The 16,145-nt window shown below is 44.5% G+C and overlaps 1 protein-coding gene across 4 annotated transcripts in view; it reads left to right on the forward strand.

Annotated features, from left to right (window-relative positions):
- The window catches only part of NWD1 (NACHT and WD repeat domain containing 1), a 73,836-nt gene that overhangs the window by 40,452 nt on the left and 17,239 nt on the right, over positions 1–16,145 (forward strand). For all 4 annotated transcript variants that reach the window (XM_053897047.1, XM_019416211.2, XM_019416210.2 and 1 more), the window contains 3 exons: positions 6,745–6,953; positions 10,073–10,345; positions 11,871–11,961. In XM_053897047.1, coding sequence (XP_053753022.1) covers positions 6,745–6,953; positions 10,073–10,345; positions 11,871–11,961 — 573 coding nt within the window. The remainder of the gene's footprint in view (positions 1–6,744; positions 6,954–10,072; positions 10,346–11,870; positions 11,962–16,145) is intronic.

The following is a 16,145-nucleotide window of genomic DNA, read 5'->3' on the forward strand; positions in this document are numbered from 1 at the left end:
TATTTTTAAAAATAAAAATTAATGCAAAAAAAAAAATCCACCATGAATAAATCTCAAGCTGTCTTAAAGACAGGATTGGCAAGAGCACTGTGCCAAGCCATATGGGAGCCAAGGGCAAAACGGAAGCTCGGTAATTTGGCACCTCCTTACATTTGGCACCCAAGATGAGTGCCTCGCTCACCTTACCTTAACACTGGCCCGAGTCAGACTCAGGCATTTGGGAAGGCGAAATGTAGTTATGCATGGTAATCAGGGCAACAAGATGTCTGAGCAGCAGTCCAAGTGACCGACTTAGGACAGTTAGGTAAAGCATTTCTCCCAGCTGGGGATGCTTCGGCCAAGACACAAAGGGCGTGAAGAAAGAAGTGTGCAAAGGGCAGGGACAGGGGAGGGAGGCTGGTGTGTTTACAGAACAGCAAGGTCGCCACGAGGCTGGAGCTTGAGACATTATAGCAAATCAAAGAAGCCAGTCACAAAAGCCCACAGTCAGTATGATTTGTTATACAAAATGTCCAGAACAGGCAGATCTAGAGAGACACAAAACAGATTAGTTGTTGCTGGTTGGCGAGGGAGGAATGGGAAGTGATTGCTCATGAGGACAGGGGTTCCTTTTGGGGGTGATGGAAATGTTCCGGAATCAGATAGGGGTGACGGTTGCACAGCATTACGAATGTGTTAGATGCCAATGAATTACACGCCTCCAAATGGTTGAAACGACAAGGAGAGGGGGAGGGAATGCCAGCTTTTTGAGGTTTTGAAAACACTCTTATTGTAGACTGTGGTGACGGTGTCACAGCTCTGTGACCACACAAAGACCAACGAATTGTACCGTCATACATGGGATGGGGGAATTTCATGCCCGTGAATTATATCTCAATAAAGATGTTAAAAAACTATTTTATCATTATGGAGCTTCTTGGTGGCTCAGTCTGTTGAGCAACCGACTCTTGATTTGGACTCAGGTCATGATCCGAGGGTCGTGGGATCGAGCCCCGAGTCAGGCTCTGCATTGAGCATGGAGCCTGCTTAAGATTCTCTTTCTCTCTCTGCCCCTCCTTCACTTGCACACTCTCTCTCTCTCTCTCTCTCTCATATAAAAAATATATGTCACTGCAATTTAAGTATGTACAGTTTTATAATTTTTTCTCAACATTTTGCCATAACCAATCTTTTATTTCCATTGAATCTTTTTTTAAAAAACAACTTTATTGAGGTGTAATTGACATACCATTTCACCTGTTTTAAGTGTAATGCAACGATTTTTAGATTTACTGAGTTGTACAACCATCACCCTAACGCTAGAACTTTCCATCACCCCACGGGGTCCTCTCTGCACGGCCCGCCCTCTGTGGAGTACATCTCCACTCTCACGCCCAGCCCCATGGCAACCACCCATGTGCTTCCTGGATCTATCAACTTTGTGGTGCGGGACATTCGATGTGGAAGGAACAGTATCCGTATTACATACGAGGTGGAAGGAACAGTATCCGTATCAGTCGGAGGGCATTTACATTGTTTCCAACTTGAGGCTGTTAGGAACCTTGCTGCTGTGATCCATCCGGTGTCACATTTATCATGTTTAAATGCAGCAAAATATTTCGTTCTTCTCAACAGATCGTGTTCCAGAATGTATTAAATGATTTTTAAAAATGTTTTTATTTTAACTTGTTTTGCATTATTATTTTATTATTTTTTTAATGTTCATTTATTTTTGACAGAGAGAGAGACAGGGCATGAGCGGGGGAGGGGCAGAGAGAGAGGAAGACACAGAATCCGAAACAGGCTCCGGGCTCCGAGCTGTCCACACGGAGCCTGACGCGGGGCTTGAACTCACGGACCCCGAGATCGTGACCTGAGCCGAAGTCGGACGCTCAACCGACTGAGCCACCCAAGCGCCCCTTATTTTTATAAATTGACGTCCAAATTAGTTAGCATCTAGTGCAACAATGATTTCAGGAGTAGATTCCTCAGTGCCCCTTACCCATTTAGCCCATCCCCCCTCCCACAACCCCTCCTGTAACCCTCAGTCTGTTCTCCATATTTATGAGTCTCTTCTGTTTTGTCCCCCTCCCTGTTTTTATATTATTTTTGTTTCCCTTCCCTTATGTTCATCTGTTTTGTCTCTTAAAGTCCTCATATGAGTGAAATCATATGATTTTTGTCTTTCTCTGACCAATTTCACTCAGCATAATACCCTCCAGTTCCATCCACGTCGTTGCAAATGGCAAGATTTCATTCTTTTTCCTTGTCGAGTAATATTCCATTGTATATATATACCACATCTTCTTTATCCGTTCATCTATCGATGGACATTTGGGCTCTCTCCATACTTTGGCTATTGTCGATAGTGCTGCTATAAACATGGGGGTGCGTGTGTCCCTTTGAAACAGCACACCTGCATCCCGTGGATAAATGCCTAGTAGTGCAATTGCTGGGTTGTAGAGTAGTTCTATTTTTAATTTTTTGAGAAACCTCCATACTGTTTTCCAGAGTGGCTGCACCAGCTTGCATTCCCATTAAATGATTTTTTTAAAATTTATTTTATTTCGGGGCGCCTGGGTGGCTCAGTCGGTTAAGCGTCCGACTTTGGCTTAGGTCATGATCTCACGGCTTGTACGTTCAAGACCCCTGCATCAGGCTCTGTGCTGACAGCTCACAGCCTGGAGCCTGCTGAGGATTCTGTGTCTCTCTCTCTCTCTCTGCCCCTCCCCTGCTCACTGTCTCTCTTTCTCTCTCAACATAAAAATTAAAACCTTAAAAAGTTTTTTAAGTTTATTTTTATTTCGTTCATTTTTTTAAATTTTTGTTATTTAGGCTATTTGTAGTGTTCTGCTATTATGGATTCTACTGTGATGAACCTCTTTTTACTCTCATCAACATTTTTTTCCTTCTGTTGAATATTTCCAGTGAGTAGGAGTCTTGAACTGGAGGATGTGAGCATTTCTATGGGTTTTGAGAAGTGTCTATGTAGCAGAATAAACTGCCCCTCCCCCGACCCCAAAGCTGCCAGCATCAGACGTCCTCAACATATTCTTTTTTTTTTTTCCCAAGAGCTGGGAATGACGTGAGTACTGATAGAGTATCTGTCAGATTCCATTCATTTTATTATCATCAGGATGGCTAGTTTCACATAGGTCTACCCGATATTTGTATTTTTGTGTGCGTGGGCCACCTGTCCAGGACCTGAACCCATTTACCCATGGACCTTGATTCATTTTTTAAAAAGTCATCAACGGGGCACCTGGGTAGCTCAGTCGGTTAAGTGTCCGACTTCAGCTCAGGTCATGATCTCACAGTTTGTGAGTTCAAGCCCCGCATCGGGCTCTGTGCCAACAGTTCAGAGCCTGGAGCTTGTTTCCGATTCTGTGTCTCCATCTCTCTCTGCCCCTCCCCCACTCATACTCTTTCTCTCTCAAAATAAGTAAACACACACACACACAAATTTTTTTAAGTCATCAAAGTCTTATTATTTGTAATTAGGAAAACTCGGCAATCAGTTTACTAACAAAACGGAAAGCGTTACAGGCATATGTAATAAGGAGAGTGAAAATTTCCCATCACATGCTAGCAAGCTGGATGTGGTTTGCCCTGGTGTTTGCAAGAGACCTGACTGTGAAGTTCTCAGGAATGTGGTGAGGCAGTGATCACAGGCATTATCAAATATGAAATTTTAGAAGCTTGCAGTTAAGTCAATTCTATTCAAACAAGGTAATACATATCCAAAAGTCATCACTTTCTTTTTTGTGTGTTTATTTATTTTGAGAGAGAGCGAGCAAGCGTGAACAAGCTCCAGCAGGGGAGGGGCAGAGAGAGAGGTGGAGAGAGAGAATCCCAAGAAGAGAGAATCCCGAGCTGAGAGTGCAGAGCCCAATTGGGGCTTGAACTCAAGAGCGGCGAGATCATGACCTGAGCAGAAACCATGAATCAGACGCTTAACTTTAACCGACTGAGCCACCCAGACGCCCCAAAACTTACTACTTTCAAAGTATTATACTGCACTTTATTACCCGTGTGCTTGACTACCATACCCGCAAGGTGGAAATGGGCTGCTACTGAACTCTCTTCACAACCTTATATTCAATGAGGAGTCATGTTAGTGGCTTGAAATCAACCACGGGCGGGAATAGTTACACCAAGGAAATTGACAAAATGCCACAAGTCAGGGCTTCCCCCAACCCCTCTGGAGAGTCTGTTGTTCATCATTTATCAGCATATTGTTGTTCTAGTCCCTTCCCCCAGCAGGTGTTCGGATATACACACATATATACAGTTTTATATATAGTCATCTAAGCCTTTGCTTGCATAACCTTTTGGTTTTTTCAGTTAACATCACGTATTTTGCCTCTTTCCACATTGTGTGTATGTCTCTAATTCACTTTTACTGTGACATAGTGTTCCACATACGGAGATATTTTGCAACACGTTACTATTTATAAAACTTTTGGTTGAAAAATACCCAAACCACAACAAATCAAAATTACCCACTGTCCTACTGTCCTTTGAATTATAAAGAGATAAAACTCCCTTTAGTCTCTCCCACCCTTCAGTCTCCGTGGAACTGATTGGTAGTCAGAGTTTATTAAATGCCAGAACTAATTTTTTTCTAGGCTTATGCAGATGTAGCTCTGTATAAGTTCATGTACTTTGAGTTTTTGTCAAAAGCAGATGGTACTATTTTATACACTGGGCTGTAACTTGCTTTTGTCACAATATATTGTAGAATATATCACATAGAGGTTGAGAGCTTGAGTTCTGGGCTGGAGTCCTGGCTCCACGACTTATTAATCATGTGGTTTGGGATAAGTTACTGTACTCAGCTGTGCCTCAGTTTCCGTATCTATGCAATGGGATAATAATAGTACCTCGCACAATTTTTATGAGATTAAAGGAGTTTAATGCATGGAAACTACTAACCACTATGCTTGGCACATAGAAAGCCCTCAGTAAGTATTGGCTGTTGTAATAATTTATCATAGTTAGGTGTATGTATACATCTATCTTATTATTTTTAATGGCTTTGTAATATTCTTTATACAGATACACCATATTCTTTAACAACTCCCTTTTCATAAACAGGTTGTTTGCAATTTTCTTTTTATAAGACAATGCTGCAATTAACGTCTGACATCTTCACACACTTATGCTATTATTTCTATAGGACACATTCTTTTTTTTTTAATTTTTTAATGTTTATTTATTTTTGAGAGAGAGAGAGAGAGAAAGACAGAGCACGAGCAGGGGAGGGGCACAGAGAGAGGGAGACACAGAATCTGAAGTGGGCTCCAGTCTCCAAGCTGTCAGCACAGAACCCGACGGGGTCTCAAACTCACGAGCCGAGAGATCATGACCCGAGCCGAAATCAGATGCTCAACCGACTGAGCCACCCAGGCGCCCCTCTGTAAGACACATTCTTAAAAGTGGGATTTCTGAGTCAAATTGTATGCACATTTTTCTTTTTTCCCTTTTTTTCTGAGCATTTTATTTTGAAATAATTCTAGACTCATAAGAAGTTGCTAAAATAGTGCAGAAAAGTCCCACATACCCTTTATCCACCATAGAAATGCTCACATCCTCCAGTTCAAGACTCTTACTCATTGGAAATATTCAACAGAAGGTTGATGAGAGACTTTGCTGTATTCCTGGATCAGTTCTAGTAGTTTTTTGGTGGAATCTTTTGGGTTTTCCATATAGAGTAGCATGTCATCTGCGAAGAGTGAAAGTTTGACCTCCTTCTGGCCGATCTGGATGCCTTTTATTTCTTTGTGTTGTCTGATTGCTGAGGCTAAGACTTCCAATACTATGTTGGATACCAGTGGTGAGAGTGGATATCCCCGTCATGTTCCTGACCTTAGGGGGAAAGCTCTCAGTTTTTCCCCATTGAGGACAATATTAGCAGTGGGTCTTTCATATACGGCTTTTATGATCTTGAGATATGATCCTTCTGTTCCTACTTTCTTGAGGGTTTTTATCAAGAAAGAATGCTGTATTTGGTCAAATGCTTTCTCTGCATCTATTGAGAGGATCATATGGTTCTTGTCCTTTCTTTTATTGATGTGATGAGTCACGTTAATTGTTTTGCGGATATTGAACCAGTCTTGCATCCCAGGTATAAATCCCACTTGGTCGTGGTGAATAATTCTTTTAATGTATTGTTGGATCCGGTTGGCTAGTATCTTGTTGAGGATTTTTACATCCATGTTCATCAGGGAAATTAGTCTATAGTTTTCCTTTTTAGTGGGGTCTCTGTCTGGTTTTGGAATCAAGGTAGCGCTGGCTTCATAGAGTTTGGATGTTTTCCTTCCATTTCTATTTTTTGGAACAACTTCAAAAGATTAGGTGTTAACTCTTCTTTAAATGTTTGGTAGAATTCCCCTGGAAAGCCATCTGGCCCTGGACTCTGGTTTTTGGGAGATTTTTGATTACTAATTCAATTTTTTTACTGGTTATGGGTCTGTTCAAATTTTCTATTTCTGCCTGTTTCAGTTTTAGTAGTTGATATGTTTCTAGGAATTTGTCCATTTCTGCCAGATTGCCCATTTTATTGGCGTATGATTGCTTGTAATATCAATGTTGCAACTCTTAATTTGGTTTTGCCACATTCCGTCACTTGTAATTTGGCTATGTTTGAAGCCATCATCTTTTCTTTGGTAAGCCAGGGAATTTCCAAACCAACAGGCATTTTGGTAGTTGGAAGGTCAAAATGTTTTCAGCTAATGTATTCTCCCCGACCCTGGTCTACTGCAGGAGAGGTGAGGTATGTGAAGGTGTTTGCCAAAGGGACACTTGCCCTCTCTGCCTCAAAGGACCATACACTGCGCTTGTGGAATCTACTGACTGGCCAGGAGAAATTCACCATTTGGGATGGAGGCTCAAAGGATCCCATGCAACCTGAGACCTGGAGTCTTCACTTGGATGAAACAAAGAAGGTTGTGTATTTGGCATCTGGCTCAAAGGTAACAAACACCTGCCCCTGTTTGCAAAGGAAAGAGACCAGAGCTTTCCAAGACAGTATATGCTGTTTCTATAAGGAGGGCTCCCTGATAGGGGGTGGGTGTAAACAGGGGTACACAACCACTTGATAGGATGCTATCAGGGGTTTCAAACTTCAGTTGGATTAGATGATTTCAATAGTTCTATCTGACCCTGAAGAATTGAGACCTTTAATCTTTTTTAACTTGGTCATTTTTAGTACTATGAATTTGCCTCTGAGTACAGCTTTACTTGAATCCCACAAACCTTGATACATCATATTACCATTTGCATTCAGTTTAAAATACATTTGGATTTCCCTTTTGATTTGTTCTTTATTCCATGGGTTATTTAGAGGTGTGGTATTTGGGGCCCCCGGGTGGCTCATTCAGTTAAGTGTCTGGCTTAGGCTCAGGTCATGATCTCACGGTTTGTGGGTCTGAGCCCTGCATCAGGGTCTATGCTGACAGTTCAGAACCTGGAGCCTGCTTCGGATTCTGTGTCTCCCTCTCTCTCTCTCTGCTCCTCCCCAGCTCATGCTCTCTATCTCTCAAGAATGAATAAACGTTAAAAAAATTTGTTTTTAAATTTGTTTTTAATGTTTAATTATTTTCAAGAGAGAGAGAGAGAGAGAGAAAGCACAATCAGGGAGGGCAGAGAGGGAGACACAGAATCCGTAGCAGGCTCCAGACTCTGGACCGTCAGCACAGAGCCCGATGCGGGGCTCAAACCCATGAATCAGGAGATCATGACCTGAGCCAAAGTCGAACACCCAACTGACTGAGCCACCCAGGCGCCCCAATGTTAAAACAATTATAAAAAAAAAAAAAAAAAGAAGTATGCTATTCATTTCCAGATATTTGAAAGATTCCCAGATAGCTTACCTTTTTTTTCTCCCTAATTTAATTTCATTTGTATGATGAATCCTTTCATTTGAGATTCATTTTATGATCTTTTTCTGGTAAATGTCCCACGTGCAACTGAAAACAATGTGTATTCTGCTGTGTTATTCTTTTATATCACCTATAACCCTATGATCTGATTGTTTTATGAATAGAGACACAGAAGAATAGTGAGTGAAAGCTTAGTAACTAAAGGCTTGGGAAAAAATCTCTAGCTAATTCCCAGGTGACTTCTTTGCAAGCTGAGTGATCTTGATACATTACCTTACCGCTCTGCTTCATCTACTAGATGAGATAATGACTAAACCATGTGGCATAGTGCTTGGTACATAGTAAGCACCAAATAATTAGTAGCTGTTAATTATTATATTTTATTAGTAAATGGAAGTTGTTCATGTAAGCAATATCGGTAGCTTATAAACTGTGCTGTCCAGTGTGGGCCATCACCATCCAGACGTGGCTACTGAACACCTGAAATGTGCTTATTCTGGATTGAGATGTGCCCTAAGTTTAAAACACACTGGATTTCAAAGCCCTAGTATCATAAAAATGATGTAACATATTTTAATGATAATTTTATATTGATTACATGTTGAAATGATAACATTTGGACATATGGGTTAAGTAAAATGTATTATTTAAATTGCTCTCCCTTGTTTTTCTTACTTTTTTTTATGTTTATTTTATTTTTGAGAGAGAGAGAGAGAGCAAGCAGTCGCCCGGGGGCACAAGTCAGGGAGGGACAGAGAGAGGAAGACAGAGGATCTGAAGCAGGCTCCCCGCTGTCAGCAGAGAGCCGGATGTGGGGCTTGAACTCACAAACTGTGAGATCATGACCCGAGACTGAGCCACGCAGGCACCCTTCTTCTTACTTTTTCTAAAGTGATTGATAAAAAATTTAAAGTCACATGCAGCTTGCCTTGTATTTTTACTGACGGTGCGGGCTTAAATATTAGAGAGGTGTTGATTGATTGCAAAACTGGTTAAAGAAATCATTTGGTTATCAGCAGAAGTCAGGAAAATACAGTAAAGAAATAAGAAATGATAATAAACAATCCCTAAGACAAATGCTGTTAACATTTTACAGGGTTTTATTTTATGTGGGTTTCATACACATACACATGTGCATGTATGTATAACACAAAATGGGGATAAAAACATATATGAAGCTATAGATGCAGTTTTAGAAATCGATTTTATTTGTCCATGACCTTAAGCATTCTTCAAAAACAGCATGCTTAGTGACTTCCTAAGATTGCCTTGCATGACTCCATGGTAGTTATGTACGTGATCCCTTACTGCTGGACAGATAAGTTGTTTCCAGTTATTTGCACCTTCAAATAACTGAGGCAACTTTCCTTCTACATAGATCTTTGTATCTCTCCATATTTTTTTAGAGTAAACCCCAGGGGTGCCTGGGTGGCTTAGTCGGTTAAGCATCTGACTTCGGCTCAGGTCATGATGTCACGGTTCGTGAATTCCAGCCCCGCGTTGGGCTCTGTGCTGACAGCTCAGAGCCTGGAGCTGTCCAATTTTGTGTCTCCAATGTTGTGTGCTTCCAATTTTGTGTCTCCCTCTCTGCCCCTCCCCTGCTCGCACTCTCTCGAGAATAAATAAACATTAAAAAAAATTTTTTTAGAGTAAACCCCAAAAGGAGAATTAATGGGCAAATGTTTACTATTTAAATGGTTACTGTCAATTAAAAAAGGTACTTTTTCTGGTGAGGTTAAATATGAAATCTGCTCTGATCAGTAATTACTTGAGGTGAACATATGTGAATGTATACGGCGTGGCTAACTTTGCTCTCATTCTTGAGACTGTCACTTTGTAGAAATTTTAGGTTCGTGGAAAAGTGATAGAGCTATTAGAAAGAGTTCCCATATGCCCTTCTGTTCAGTCTCCTGTAATGTCAACATCTTACATAACCAGGGTACATCCGCCACAGCTAAGACATTAATATTGGTCATTTCTATCAGCCCAACGCAGACTTCACTTGGATTGCATCAAGTTTTCCACCAATGTCCTTTTGCTGTTCTAGGCTCTAATCCAGGATGTGTCTCCCGCCTGCCTTGTTTGGAACTGCCAACGCTGAAAAGAAAATGCATGCGCTACGAAAAAGCACGGGTTTTGCGTTTGCCCCTGGAAAACCCGCCACCCGGGTCTCTCACTGAGATTTCTCTTCCTTTTCACGACTCCATTAGGTCAGTGCGTGGCATCTAGAAACTGCAGAACTGGTTTTCCAGATCCTGGGAGATCCCTCTGACTGCTGGGTGTATGCAGCAGTGCTGGCTTCCCGGGCCACGCTGCTGACCGTGTCCCAGGGTGGCGTGGCCGGCCTGTGGAGCTCGGCCACAGGAAAGCTGCAGGGGAGGCAACATTTATCCAGCATCAAGGAAGAAACGCCTACCTGTGGGGTCTCCCTCCAGAAGCAGGGGAAGATGGTCACCGGGTTCAGCAAGGGCTCCGTCTCCTTGGTAAGCTGCTTTACTGAGTGTGACGCCCACATTGCTTGGCCCCAAAGTGCCCAATGTCTTCACCTTCGGTCATTTTTTATTGTTTATTTATTTTATTTTATTTTATTTATTTATGTTTATTTTATTTTTGAGAGAGAGAGAGAGAGACAGAGCCTGAGCAGGGGAGGGGCAGAGAAGGAGGGCGACACAGAATCCAAAACAGGCTCCAGGCTCCGAGCTGCAAGCACAGAGCCCGACGCGGGGCTCGAACCCACGCACCGCGAGATCGTGACCTGAGCCGAAGTCAGACGCTTCACCGACTTGAGCCACCCGGGCACCCCTACCTTTGATCTTTTAATAAATGACATTTGGCTTCTTAATTCCAGGGATTTGCAACTCTGCGCGTTTCAGGAAACCTCTCTTGGTGTCTCCTGGGGGCCGGCCAATGTGGGTCATTGTTGGCACTCGGTCCTGACAAAAATGACTCGAGGCATTGCCAGCTCTTGGCCGGCGAGGGTGGCACAAAATCGCCCTCCCACCCTTTGAGAACCGCTGCCCCAGACGCATTAAGTAAAAGCAAACTTGCAGAACAGTATCTATGATGGATGGTGCAAAAAAGGATGGTCGTGTAAATGCTCATCTATGCAAGCAGGTGCTTATAAAGTAGACAACACCCCTTCTGGGGTGAAGGGACAATGGCAGGAAAGGTGGAGAGGTGTTCCTGATGTGCTCTGGATACTTCTTTTTCCCCCCCCATCTTATACAGTATTGTTTAACTCTCTAAGTTTTAAAAGAAACATTTTTTTTCAATCAGCAGTTAAAAAAATCAACAGTGAGAGCCATGAGGAAATTCATTTCTCCCACCCCCACTACATGAAGGTGAACAAATATTTTTTTTTAAACATTGGCTTGGATTAGTGCCAACAACTCCCTTTTCTTGGCCCCCGAGGCGTCCTGTCTGTGCCCCTCCCGGAGGTAATGAATGTAAAGTTTTTGGCTCTCGGCCCGGTGGCTGTCAGATGCTCAGAAATCAGCAGCTGAGAAGCCAATATTGCACCGTATATTAACTAACTAAAATTTAAATTAAAAAAAATAATCTGTAGCTGAATTGGGGCTGCAGGATTGAGGAAAGAACCATCCTCTTCGATCTGAACAGAATCAGTCCTGCAACTCAGGAATGGGAGTTTCCATCTTATTTGAGATCTCCAGAGCTCCTCTGGGGGCAGGAAACAAGTGCCGGAATGTTCTCCGGGTGCCTGAGCTAGTTACAAAAACAGTATCAACGGTAATAATAAGAGCTACCACGTTGGGAGGGCTGACTATGTGCAGGTGTGGGGGGGAACCATTCTGCACGATTCTTAGCCCATGATGGTCCTATGTGGTCGTCCTGTATCATCACCCATTTAATAGATGAGGAAACTGAGGTACCCAAGGGCTAAGGAATTTTCTTGGAAGCTGGTGAGTGACAGAGCCTTGCATTCAAACTCTTGACCCTGGACTCTTAACCCTGTGGAAATGCTTGATGGGCATCCTTGACTTTGCACAGATTTCCCCTGAAGGAGACAGCCTGCTGGAGAAGCTTCCGGAAGCTGTGAGGTTCCTGGTAGTCTCTGAAGATGAGTCCCTTCTCGCTGCAGGTAGTGTCTCTTATTCGGAGCCATGGTGGCGGGGGGGGGGGGGGGGGCGCAACTCTGGATTTGGTTGGAAGTGGAGAGCGGTTTGGAGCGAGGGGGGCCATTCGAGACCCGTGGCTGGCAAAACCTTTTCTGAAAGGCCGCAGACCCCGTGGTCCCTGTCGCACCTGTAACGTGAAAGCCTCCACAGATGATATTTCAAGTGGGGCTGGCTGTGTGCCACTAAGACTTTGTTGATGGATGCCCAAATTTGGATTTTGTATCCTTTTCACGTGTCACAAAAATAGTAGTCTTATGTTTATTTATTTTTTCAACGATTTAAAATCGTAAAAACTATCCTCACCTCACGGGTCACACAGAAATAGATGCCAGGCCAGTTTTGGCCGCCGGGCTGCAGCTTTCCCTGTTCGGGGTAAACCTAACCTGTCTGTGCTTCTGGTTCATTTGAGATGAGGGTGCTTATCCCTGCCAGTCACAGGGATTAGGGAGTGCTGCATGAGAAGATGGGGTGCTCCCAGGGAGGAGCCAGGCAATGCAACCCCTACAATAAGGCAGCCACAAAAAAGTGTGGTTGGTGCTATAACCAGACAAGAATCAGGGGTCACGGGAGTGGGTGATAGAGTTTTCTTCTTCTGTCTGAAACAGGGAAGGCTTCCTAGGAGGTGACCAACAGACAATCCGCAGCCCGATTAAAGAAAAAAAAAAAAAAAAAAAGACTATTTTTTCTTTCTCTCTTTTTCTTTTAACGGTTATTTATTTTCGAGAGGGCTCAAGTGGGGGAGGGACAGAGAGAGGGGGGACGGGGGATCTGAAGCAGCGATGTGGGGCTTAAACTCACAAACTGCGAGATCATGACCGGAGCCAAAGTCATACGCTCAACTGACTGAGCCTCCCAGGTGCCCCCCAAAAGACTATTTTGTTTAAAGGTCAGTTTGGGGGATGCCTGGCTGGCCCAGTCGGAGGAGTGTGTGACTCTTGATCTCAGCGGCGGTGAGTTCGAACCCCATGTTGGATGTAGAGATTGCTTAAATAAATAAATATTAAAAAAAAAAAAAGATCATAGGGTGCATGGGGTAGCTCAGTTAGTTGAGCATCCAACTCTTGATTTCGGCTCAGGTCCTGATCTCATGGTTCATGGGATCTAGCCCCACATTGGGCTGTGCACTGACAGCACGGAGCCTGCTTACGATTCTCTCTCTCCCTCTCTCTCTCTGTCTCTGCCCCTCTTTCTCTTTCTCAAAATAAAAAAAAAAAAAATGAACTTAAAAAAAAATAAAGATTGGATTTGGGTTCACAGCCAGGTTGAGCAGAAAGTACAGAGATTTCCCACAGACCCCCTATATCCCCCCCACTCCGTATTCTCATGCAGCCTCCTCCAATATCAACACCCCCCACTGGAGGGGTGCATTTGCTACAATCGATGAACCTGCATTGACACATCATCATCACCCAAAGTCTGTAGTTTACATTACGGTCATTCTGGCTGTTGTGCCTTCTATGGATTTGGACGAATGTGTAATGGCGTATATCCACCATTAGAACCTCAGATAGGGTAATTTCATTGCCCTAAAATCAGCTCTGATTTTTATAAGGGGTCAGAGGAACTGTAGACCAGTGCTGTCCAGTAACGCAAGCCACAAATGTGAGCCACGTTTATAACTGAATGTTCTCATGACCTTATTTAAATTTTGTGAACGTTTATTTATTATTGAGAGACAGAGAGAGACAGAGCATGAGCATGGGAGGGGCAGAGAGAGAGGGAGACACAGAATCCGAAGCAGGCTCCAGGCTCTGAGCCGTCAGCACAGAGCCCGACGCGGGGCTCGAACTCACAAACCGTGAGATCATGACCTGAGCCGAAGTCATACGCTTAACCCACTGAGCCGCCCAGGTGCCCTGGCATGACCCTATTTAAAAAGGCAAAAAGACACAGGTGTCATTCATGTGAATAATATATCTTATTTAACCCAATACATTCTAAAAATGTAACATGAAATTGACATAAAAATTCTTAACGGTATTTTTCACAGTCATTTAAGCACCCAACTTTGGCTCAGGTCACCATCTCCAGGTTCGTGAGTTCGAGCCCCATGCCAGGCTCTGTGCTGACAGCTCGGAGCCTGGAGCCTGCTCCGGATTCTGTGTCTCCCTCTCTCTCTGCCCCTCCCCCGCTCGTGCTCTGTCTCTCTCTCTCTCTCTCAAAAATAACCAAACTAAAAAAAATAAATAACAAAATTCTCGCGTGAAGGTTATGAAACCTGGCACGTGTTCTACACCAACAGCTCATCTCGACTTGGACCAGCCATGTGAAGAGCCACATGTGGCTCGTGGCGATGGCTCCTGCACATCTTCCACCATCCAGTTTCCAAAAGAATTTTAGGTGGCACAAGTATGCGCGAAATGCAGCATGGGAAACAGGCACGTGAGAAGAAAGACGAACAAAGGATACAGGCACAAACTAGAATCAGGACGGAGGTCAAGGGCACTGAAGACCCCAGTGACCTAGAAACCTGTTACAGTGGGTTTCACGTGTGGCTCTTTCCAGCGGCCAATGAGGAGAAGCCCGAGCAGTTTCCCCATCCACAGTTTCGGGAACCCACCTGTTGCTCTAGAAGAGGTAGCCCAATCCCAACTTAGCTGAGATCAGGCACGGATTTCTTTCCAGTGTCAGAAATGGAATTGTGGTTCAGGGGGTCCCTTGGATTAAGATCAGCAAAGGGTAGAGGTGTGTGGGACTGAGTTCAGAAGACACCAGGCCCAAGCTTCCAGGTGTCCCCTCCCCGTGGAGTCACGTGGACAGCGCTTACTTCTGTCAGTGACCGTGTGTGACAACAGCACCGACCGGGGGAGCTCAACCAGCCTTGGCGTCAAGGATTTTTACCGGGGGTTGATTATGGAGACACAGCTGATCACCTGCCCGGCTGACCTCAGTCTCCCAACAACCCCCCCCCCCCCCCCGAGGTCAAGCTGATACCGCGTGTCCCAAAGCTCCCACTGCCAAACACATGTGAGCGTTGGCCATCCCGTGTGGCCCAAGGCCTCAAGTAAAACCAGGATACTTTTTTTTAATGCTTATTTATTTTTGAGAGATAGGGAGAGAGAGTGCGAGTAGGGGAAGGGCAGAGAGAGAGGGGGAAGGGCACAGACGGAGGGGGACAGAAGATCCAAAGCGGGCTCCGTGCTGACAGCAGAGAGCCCTTATGTGGGGCTCGAACTCACAAACGGTGAGATCATGACCTGAGCCGAAACTGGACACTTAACTGACTGAGCCACCCCGGGGCCCCACAAGGACACTTTTATCAAGGAGGACATTCTAAGGGCTTAGAGGGCACCTCTCAGGAGCCTGGCAAGGGCCAAACCATTCACGTGCAGAACAGGGACCCCCAGGCCTGCTGAGTTAACCCTTTCCTGCACACGAATGGGATGCAAATATCCTTGGACAGCAGATATCTTGATGCACTCGATCCGTTTCCCATAACATCCTTCTGTGTGAGCCTCAGGTTCAAGTGTAGTTCAATAAAACAATTGCATGGAGGGCCTGGAGAGGCAATCAGATGGACGGCCAGCCCCCAGCTGACTTGACTCAGGGGTTTCCAGGAGTCTAAACTGGGCTGGTGCAGGCCAGGTGCATAGCACAAGAGTCCCACACCATCCCCCCTGCCCCCACCATGTCCCGGCCTGCATGATCTGGCCTTGGGGACCTCTTTCCTGCACTGCCAGGGGCCCTCTTAACAAAACACTTCACCCAGCCCATATTTGGAACACAGTGAGCAATCCCCCTTGGGCGGGGTGCCGGGTAAAATATAGAACGCCCAGTGAAACAACAAGTCAACTTTTCAGTATAAATATACCCCACGTAATATTTGGGATCTACTTCTGCTAATAATAGCAATTTCACTGTTTATCTGAAATTCTAATTCAACGGCATTGTCCTGTTAGGTGTTTTGTTTTGTTTTGTTTTAAATCTAGCAAGGCTCTCCCTCCCTCCCCTCCCCCTCCTTCACTCTGCTCCACCCACACTGGCCTCTGTGCTGCCCCTGAGACACACACGCAGGCCTTTCCTACCTCCTGGTCATCCCAGGCTGTTCCCACCCTTCCAGGGCCTGCCACCTTCTCAGATGTCCGCTCAAAGGTCCTGGGGTTGCTGTAACAAACTACCACATAAATGTGGTGGCTCAAAACGATAG

The sequence above is a fragment of the Panthera pardus genome, unplaced genomic scaffold (genome assembly GCF_024362965.1).
Source record: "Panthera pardus isolate Hobbes unplaced genomic scaffold, ASM2436296v1 HiC_scaffold_8, whole genome shotgun sequence".
Classification (NCBI taxonomy): domain Eukaryota; kingdom Metazoa; phylum Chordata; class Mammalia; order Carnivora; family Felidae; genus Panthera; species Panthera pardus.